At 54.1% G+C, this 9,471-nt stretch overlaps 1 protein-coding gene across 3 annotated transcripts in view; it reads right to left on the minus strand.

Annotated features, from left to right (window-relative positions):
- The window catches only part of ALOX5 (arachidonate 5-lipoxygenase), a 58,635-nt gene extending 50,187 nt beyond the window's left edge, over positions 1 to 8,448 (minus strand). For all 3 annotated transcript variants that reach the window (XM_007446787.1, XM_007446788.1, XM_007446789.1), the window contains exons 1-2: positions 8,175 to 8,448; positions 707 to 905 (exon numbers count right to left, since the gene is read on the minus strand). In XM_007446787.1, coding sequence (XP_007446849.1) covers positions 707 to 905; positions 8,175 to 8,324 — 349 coding nt within the window. In that variant the 5' untranslated portion in view covers positions 8,325 to 8,448. The remainder of the gene's footprint in view (positions 1 to 706; positions 906 to 8,174) is intronic.
- Between the last annotated feature and the right edge of the window lie 1,023 nt (positions 8,449 to 9,471).

Below are 9,471 nucleotides of genomic sequence, written 5' to 3' on the forward strand. Positions count from 1 at the left end.
ATTCAGGGGGAAAGAGGCCTTGGCTGAGCCCCGCCATCTGCTCCTCTCTCCTCCTCCTCCAGCCAGGCCAGCTGCGTGTCTCTTTCCAAGAATGGCCTCCCGAGGAAGTGCCAGATTGGGGTTTGCACATTTGAGGGTCTTGCTTAAGAGGGTATATTTTAGGTTCTTTTCACTTTCAGCAAAAAGCGGGTCTTCAAGTTTCATGACTGGTGACCGTCGAACACCAGGCCTGCCCACAGCCCCTCTGAGCTGGCACTCAGGCACTCCTGGTCAATCCCTTCCTTTTCCTGGCCCGCATGGGGTCCCTGGAGCCCAAGCCCTACTGTGACCTCACAGAGACGAGAGCTGAGAACTCAGCTGAAGAACTGCCCATCCAGGGGCACGTCCCAGGGGTATGTGTTACTAGGGACCCCAGTTACCCTCTGGCAAGAAGTGGGTCATAATCTTCTCCTGAAGGACTTTATAGCAGAGAGGGGACATGGCTGGATGGAGCCTGGGGCCTGTCACTTCCCCCTCTGAACCTGGGGCTTGTTAGTACCTGGAGGAAGGTCACACCTCCTACAGGTGCACCGAGGCATGAAGCAGGTGCTCAACCACGGAGAGAATGGTTATTACTCCCATGGATACAGTTCTTCGAGGAAGGAGTGCCTGCAAACTCTCTCATTTCCCGGAAGCCCAGGGAGTGGAAGGGGCCTGAGCCGCTCACCTCGTCCATCTCTCAGGACAATTTCGCTCTCGCTTGAGATCCAGCGGTAGCAGGGGAACTCAATGTAATCCCCGCAGGGCGTCTTCAGCGTGATATACTTCAGGTACCAGTCGTCATGGAACCAGTACTTGCGCTTCTCGATTCTGATCAGCTGGATGTCGCCCAGTTCGTCATCAACTATAACATTGTAAGAATCAACCTGAGGAGGAGAAAAGGGAAGTCAGACCATCTGGGAGCTCCTGAGCCTTTGAATCACCCTCAATCCATTTAGCTGAGATGTCTGCCAAATGCCTGCCCTTGGCACGGCTCTGCTGCACCCTGGGTGACAGAGATGGCCAATTCCCCAGCTCTACCCTTAGGAGATGGAAGTCTAGTGAGCAAGGGATGGTACTGCTCAGAGAGAGACATTCTGCTGTCTGCGCACAGCCCAGTGCCAGGCCAGGCTCGGTGAGGGCCTCTGCAGCTGCCCCCACTCACAACAAGGGCGACAAGGCCGCTGGCCCTGCTACCTTACAGGGCTAGATGGACAAACTGGCCCTCGCACACAAGGGCAGCCCTTTACACCTTGCAAAGGGCTTGCTGACATTGCTATAGATCCCACAACAACTTTGGGAGGAGTGGGGAGTTACGACCTGTGTCTCAGATGAAGACAGTGAGGTTCAGTAAGCCCCACTTCTACTACTAATTGGCACAGCTGGAATTCCAATCCAGGCCTTTCCATATCTCTCTCATTCTCAGTGGGGCAAATAACTGAGTGCAAACAGGGAGGCTCAGATAAAAGTGAAGTCACACAGATTCAAGCTGTCCTGGGGCCTCTGTAGTTCACTGAGCCACAGTGATGCCAAGAAAATCAGATAAGCAGTTTCCACTATATCCAAGGCACACTGGTGGATTGAGGCCGGCCTTGCTACCTCAGGCCATGTGCAGCACTGCTCCCCAGGCTGCTGCCAGGCTCCTGACCCCAGGAGACGGGCTGGCACAGTGGCAGTGCAGGGCAGCCCCTCCATGGCTGCTGCATGATCTGCGTATGTGCAGCTCTGGATGGCAGATGGGAAGGAAGGATGGGGGCTCAAGCATTGCATTGGGCGTTCCAAAGACCAGTAGGTTTGGGGAGCCCCAGACTCAATGCCCTCTGAGGCACTTTCTAAGCCAGATTTCACCCATCTTTGAACTTTTTCCTCGGTGGCAGGCTTAGAGTTCTCAGTGTGATGGTGAAGTAAGTGGAGGGGAAGGGTGTTCATCTCGCACATGACCCCATGCATCCCCATTTCCACCCTTCTCCCTCCAAATGCCAGGAGACCCCTGGGAGGACTTGTTAAAGGGAGTGGGAAGTTGAACATTTTCAGCAAAGCCCTTGGCTCTGAGCACAGTGAGCAGCTCGCATGTCCTGGCTGCCTCAGATGCCAGATGCTTGTGGTCAGAAAGGGAAGTCTCTTCCTAGTGCCCGGTGGTCTGGGCCTGGGTCCTCGGTTAGAAACACTTTCTGGGGACAGAGGAGCCAGCCTGTGTGCTGGGTCCCTAACAGGTGTGCCAGCACATTTGTCCTGCCAGATGCCCATCCTGCAGGTCAAAGAACCCTCCTGCCCCACAGTGTGTCTTATGGGATACCAGGGGCCACAGGCGAGGTCACAGAGAGCATTGCCCCCCAGGGCCTGTGGGACCTCAGGCAGAGGGGCCTGTCTGTACCACAGGGTGCCGATGCGTGGGGAGAAGGCGGTAGGCCCCGGATACAGTTGGGAGAGGAGTCCCAGTGAGGGGCTGGATGACCTAAGGAGCTGGGAGGAGGGAGAGGAAAGGAAGGGCACAGCTCTTGTTGGGTGGCTTCCCAGGGGTGGGGAGAGAAGGGAGGCCCCTGAGCTGAGGCATCAGTGGGCCAGGGCAGGAAGGTTTTGATGAAGCAAGGGGCCCACCTGGAGAGGCAGAGTGGGGACTGGTGGCTTAAGACTGGACGTTTGCAGGGCCCACCCCATTCGAAGTCCCACCTGCCATGAGTATCTGCAGAGACCGTGGCCCTCTTGCGGGGTCAAGACAGAGATTCCCACCGAGGACGGGAGGGAGGGCAGCGAGGGGCAGAGGGCGAGGTGAGCCTGAGTGTCAGGGCAGCTCAGAAAACCTCAGGGGCCTTGAGTTCTCATCCCAGCTCCAAAGTAACTGACCATGGGCCAGGGCAAACTGTTTCACTCTCTGAGGCTGTTTCTTCATCTATCAAGGGGAGATCACGCTTAGCTTGCAGGACCATTGAGAAATCCAAATGACATGATGCCTGAGTGGGCTCCTTTCTCCAGAGGCACAGGTCACCAGCTGCTGTGTGTATCAGAACCACCTGGTCCTCCCTCCTTGACTCCTGGGGGCTCAGCAAGTCCCACACTGCCTGCGAGCGGCTCTGAGCTAGCACGGGCCCCTGCGCTGAGGTCCATGCTTGACTACATGTGCCACATTGAGTAGCCAGAAGTAGAGATGGAGGAAGAAATTGAGCCCATGAGCAGAAACAACTTGGCTCAAAACCTGAAGGGAATTCCCGTGAGGATGGAGAAGGGGGCCCAGCAAAGGGAGTCAGCGTGTGTTGAGGCCTGGGCCTGGGCTCAGGGTGGCTGCTCCAAGGGAAGTGGCTTTCCTGTGGCTCCGAGGGGCTACAGGAGGCTGCAGGTGTCTGGGAGGTTGATGCCAGGAAGGCTGAGGCGAAGGGGGAGAGGACGGCCATCTAAAGTAACAGGCGCCATAAGCATCTGAGGTGGAAAACTCTCATGGGAGGGAGGAGCCTTGGATCACAAAGGGAAGAGAGATGAGGCCCAGGGAGCCTCTCCGGGGCGGTTCTCAGAGGGAGGGCCAGATGTCCAGCTGAGGGTGGGGATTGATAAGGTAGAGACGGAGTAACTTCTCTGAGAGAAGGGAGAGCAGGGTCACCCTGGGCACACCTGTGGTGCAGTCACAGGAGAATGGGCCCTCCAGGTCACCCTTTCCCAGTGACCCACAGGCACCTGGCAGAGGACCCTGGAGTTTCACCCGGATGAAATCACTGGACAGACCTATAGGGACTCAGTAGGCCATCTGACAGGGTCTTGCAATGGGAGAGGATTGCCAGTCCGGCTTGTCTCTGGCTGGCCCTGGCTTCAGGCCCGGTGCTACAGGAGGTGAACCAGGGCCCGAGTTCAGTCCCACCTAACTCAGGCAGTCTCAGGGACAAAGTCTGGTGACATTGACACTGGCAACCAAGGGAGCCACTGCTGGAGAGTCACAGGGGATAGAGAGGGGCCTCCAGGAAGATCTCAGGATCCTGTGTGTCAAACAGCAAAGTCAGGTCTTAGGAAGATACAAAGAGCTACAGGGTGTGACGACCTTCCTTCCTCCTCTCCCTGGGCCAGTATGCTGGGTGGATACTGTGTTTGTTGACTAATTTGCCTTGACACGTTAATATCACATGTCCATTCTGCACAGTGTACAGTATCAACAATGGATGGCACAGCGCATAAGAGGCCCTCAAAAAATACAGTACATGTGCATGGCCAAGTGGATGATTATCTCATTTTACAGCTGGAAACTGAGGCTCAGGGAGGTCAGGCAGCTACCATGCTAGTGAGTAACTGGTGGCCCCACGATTAGAACCCACACCTGTGTGGTGGCCCAACCTGGGTTCCTCTCACTGTTTCCCATGGCCACATCGTGGGAAAAGCCTTGGCCTGGGAGCCAGGAGACCTGGCTTTGATCCCTGGTTCAAGTCCTCCATGGAGTGTGAAGGGGCAATGTGGGGTGGGGTGGAGGACAAGGAAAAGCTTCCTACAAGGTGGCATTTGAGGCAGCTCTTGGGAGTTGGTAAGATTCCAGAGGTGAGTTGAGTGGAGAGGAAGGGGAATGGGTAGCGCATTCTGAATGTAGAGAAAGGAGGTGGGGAATTCGCATGTGAGAGGAGGAGGCTGGAGCATGGAGTTCTCGGGGCAGAGGTGGTGGGGGCAGTGGTCAGACACTGCAAAGAGACATGGAGCCTGGGAAACGTGATATTCACCAGTCCTCTCTCAGAAGGGCCAGTTTGCTGATTTCACCCATTGCTCTCAATCCTCTATTGGATACACAGCTTTAAGGCTTTTGAATATTTCAGCAAATTGTTAGCTGGCCACTTTTTTGCTTGATCTTTTTTTTTTTTTTTTAATTTATTTATTTATTTATTTTTGGCTGAGTTGGGTCTTCATTGCTCCGCACGGGCTTTCTCTAGTTGTGGTGAGCAGGGGCTACTCTTCGTTGCGGTGCGCGGGCTTCTCATTGTGATGGCTTCTCTTGTTGCAGAGCAAGGGCTCTAGGTGTTCAGTAGTTGTGGCATGCGGGCTCAGGAGTTGTAGCACACGGGCTTAGTTGCTCCGCAGCATGTGGGATCTTCCCAGACCAGGGCTCGAACCTGTGTCCCCTGCATTGGCAGGCGGATTCTTAACCACTGCACCACCAGGGAAGCCCTGCTTGATCTTTATATCAGCATTTAAAGAAAGGTTTCATTTGTTTCTGCCCCAGATCCTTGCTAGAGCAAGGACAGAGAAGAGTCATGATGTGGTCCAGCCTGGACTGCCTGTCTTGGAGGGGGCTATTGAGGGGCTGGTAGGCGGTGGGAGGGGGCTGTGGAGTAGAGACAGAGGGAGATGATTAAGGGGTGGACAAGGGAGAGGCTGGGGCAGAGAGAGGGAGAAAAGGGGCAGTGGTTAGGGAGACTGAGGGAGCCAAGAATGGGGGAGCTGGGGGAATCTAGGAGACAGCAGAAGGGAGAAATTGGAGCAGAAAAGAAGAGAGAAACGAGGGACATGGGGAATTATGGGGAATAGGGAGCAGAGGAAGGAAGAGAAGGAGGAAGAAAAAGCAGAATGTAGGGAAGAGATGGGACAGAGAGGGAAGGTGGGGGATAGAGAGATTGAGGGTCAGAAGGAAATATTTACTCTTTAGTACTATATTATCATTTCTGAGAAGGCGGTATTCTAGAATACATTCTTCATGAATATATTGTAAGAATATTCACAGAAAATATTTAAGAAGTGTAGTTGTAAGACTCGTTCACACGTACTGAGTACATTCAAGGATGATATACTAAGCATCACCCTACTGCCTTTCGCTTTCCTAAAAGTGCTGCCAGGGAATGAAAAAGGGTCAGGTAAGATTTCCCAGAAATCTTCGGATCTGTGAAATTTATCCCATCGGGACTTGAATTACTTTAAATCGACAGAGCCAAAGAAACAAATCAATTTGCTAAATTTGGGCTACGTCTCTGGGCTATGTGGGTCCACCGACTGGGCTTTCCCAGCAGATGGCGTGACGGTTGACAGGACAATCTCACCTGCGAAGGACTCCAATTCCCAGTCCTGTCCTGAATCACTTGGCAGAACTCTGATGAGAATAACCAGGGATTTGTGACTCAATTTATTGGGAAAAAAATCAGTCCCATCCATTATAGGACTGAATTTTGCATGGGAGAATGCAGTATTGACCTGCCGATGACCTGGAAATGACTGAATTGGTTGCCCAGAAAAAGTCTTTATTGTTGTTACTGTAACTGTTATTATCTATAATGATTGTAACACTTTTCGGGTAAAATGGGTTATAGCCTTATCTTCTCTGCACGTATTTCCTCTAAGATTTCTCCTTCACCTTTACCCAAATGGGACGGATTGTCCTTAAGAGGCATTGGCTGGAGATTGAGGAGGTAGCTCTGGGCTGTGCAAGACCAAGTGTGGAATAACTTTGCAAAAGCAGAAGCTTTCTCAAAAGATGATTTTTTTTCAAAGAGCCTTTTGGAGCCAGCGATTCCCCTGCAGTGCCCCTCCTGACCTGCCCCCTCTCACCACAATGGACATGTGACATGCAAATCTCTCCTGAAATTTGCTGCTGGGACTCTCACTGAAGTGTGTAATCATAATGTCATTTGAATGAATTCTCAGGGTGGGGAAATAATGAACAGAGGGATGCTTTCACCCCTCTTCTAACGACCCTTTTATGGTCACACCCCCGTACCTCCCCTCTGACAAGCCACACCCGGCTGCTTATGCTGCACACTGATGTGTGCCGTGTGTGGAGAACGGACCCACTGCGGACCACTTATAAAGGCAGAGAAGTCTGTGACCTGTTCTGCTCCCATAAGTGTTGGGGGAATCCATGAAATAATGGAAATAATTATTTCTGACGGTGCTTCAGAACGGCCGAGGGTGTCATTATCCCAAATGGATGACTCATTAGCCCTCCTGCACCACCATCCTCTGGGCCAGTTCCCTGGTTGGGGAAACCAAACAATCGGAGGTAGATCTTATACTCAACACCTAACTCTTCTAGAAGGATACTCTAGCCACATTAATATGACAAACTTGGCTAAGTGTCAGATGGGCTTATAGCGAGGTTCTGAGGCTCCTGGGTAGTTTGGAATCTGGAAAAGGAGTGGGCTATTATTTGCTTACTTTAGGCTCTGCAGACCTAAAACACGCTTCATGAATATTATCCAAGAAGTATTTGGTTGAACCATATGAAATTGCCAGTTTTATTTGTCAAAAATAGTCAACTATGAGCAATTCCTTATGGTTCAACCAAATAATGAAGAGATAAAAAAGACAGCTTTGTGAAATCTAAGTCTTTTTGGTCCAGTTCAGAAGCTGGGGGTGGCAGAAGGGAACAGATATTTCCTGGGCACCTGTACTGTGTTGGAGCTGTCACAATAGTCACTTCATGGGCACTTAAGTAATGAGCACTTAATAAGCCCAGTGGACTGGGCACATCACACCAAACACTTGGCGAGGATCGTCACCTGCTGTGCTGCTCACAGAGAAAGCTACAGGTTGGAATTCACGGCCAGGTCAGCATGCGGAGCCCACTTCTGAATAAATCCTCACACAGCGCCTGGCACCACAGACTAGACGTGCAGTCAACACGGGCTCCCTTTGCTCCCTGAACTCTCAGGCTCCGGGGTCTCTGGTGAGGAGGGGAGAGGGGAAGCCCTCCTCCCTCTTCCTCTTCTGAGCCCTCACACTCAGGGTGGAAGTGTTCCCTGGTGTACACTCTGCTGGGAGCCAGCGACGACCTCCAGGTTTGCCAAAGGCTTCTCCTGGCTTGGGTCTCTCATTCTTTCCCTCTGCATTCCTCTCCTGAGAATGTGAGCTGCCCAGGTGTGGAGACATAAGCTAGTGCCACTCTGGGCCACCGGCTCGAACTCCTAGACCAGCCTGAAGCCAACCCTTGTACTTTACATTTGGGGAAACTGAGGCCCAGAGAGGGGGCAGAGTGAGCTAGTGGTCAGGCCCGGATGGAACTCAGGCCTCTGGACCCCCAGCCCTGCGCCTTCTCCCCACAGCCGAGATGCCATCTGGACGTGGGGCACAAGTAATGGTGGTCACAGCGCTTGCCCAGTTAAGTGGCCTCTCAGAGCCCCTCGCCCCCGAACTTGGATCCCAGCCGCCCCGACGTCCGCACCCTGTCCCTGCCACCCCAGCCCGTGAGGGCCGGGCGTCCTCACCGCGCCGCGCTCAAAGTCGTTGTAGAAGGGCTTGTCCAGCAGGTGCTTCTCGCTGCAGCCCGCGGAGCCCACGAGGCTGAGGTAGATGTAGTCGTCGGTGCCCGCGAACCACTGGCTGCCGGTGGCCACGGTGACGGTGTAGGAGGGCATGGTGGCGCGCAGCGAGGACCGCGGGGCGCGGGCGCAGCGAGCACTGGGAGCCTTGGAGCGCCGGTCCGCGGGCCTCCGCCTCCCGCCCACCCAGCACGGCAGCTTCCTGCCCCTGAGCGTCCGGGGCCCCTGCCAGCCCCTCCCCCTCCTGCCCGCCCTGCCCCCGGCCCCGCCCTCCCGGAGCTCTGACCTCGCCGGACCCGCTTCGGACTCGGTAAGCGCGCCCGTTCCTGCAGCTCAGCTCCTCCACTTGGCCTCTGTTTTGGCAGTCAGGGCACTGGGGCCACCTCAGCTGCTATCCCCTCCTCCCTCCCTCTATTCATTCTCTCACTCAGTTTCTCATTCATTATTTTCACTCTTCACCCTTCCCTCCTGCCTCGGCTTCCCTCACTGCCAGGCCCTTGTGAGGCATTAGGGTTGGACTCCAGGGACGCCTGGAAGACCAGACACAGTCCCTGCTCTCACAAAGTCCCCAGGGTTAGAGGGAGGCCGCGCGACTGGGGCGCTTAGCCATGCTGTGATTACTGAGAGCAGGGGTGCTCTGGGAGTCTACAGCGGGAAGAGGAGCCCACCTGGGGAGTCAGGAAAGCTTTTGGAGGGGTGACACCTGAGCTGGTACTGTGGAGCGCAGAGGCTTCCGTGGGCATTGGCTTCTTCCACAGGCTTGGCTGAATGTCACTCTGCGCCGGGTGCAGGTGGGCACTGAGGTGAGTCAGGTGCCAGCCACGCTCAGGCCTGGAGATTGTCAGTGTGTAGTGGGAGGAGGGCAGCCAGGGAGAGGGAGGCCAGGATAAGAAAACCCGAATCTGGACACCTAAGGGGTTGTCTGAGGAGGATGGTGCGCTCGGAGGCGAGAGGTTGCAGAACTCGGGGGCAGGGAGGCTGCACGTGTGATGGGAAAGGGGGTAGACTTGTTTGGAGATGGCTTCTGGGAATGGACCCATGGCTGGAAGTCCTAGGGAAGAGGATGTGGACTCCACAGCAAGGATGTTCCAAGAGTTAGAGGTGGTACTTGGAAAACCCGCTGCCTGGCAGAGTAATTGGTTGGCTATCATTTACTTTTAATTAATTAATATTTTAATTTATTTAAAAATTTTTTATCGGCTTTCTAACTGATGATGGGCGAGGCTTGGAAGGCATGGTAGTA

The sequence above is a fragment of the Lipotes vexillifer genome, unplaced genomic scaffold (genome assembly GCF_000442215.2).
Source record: "Lipotes vexillifer unplaced genomic scaffold, Lipotes_vexillifer_v1.1 scaffold1237, whole genome shotgun sequence".
NCBI classification, from domain to species: domain Eukaryota; kingdom Metazoa; phylum Chordata; class Mammalia; order Artiodactyla; family Lipotidae; genus Lipotes; species Lipotes vexillifer.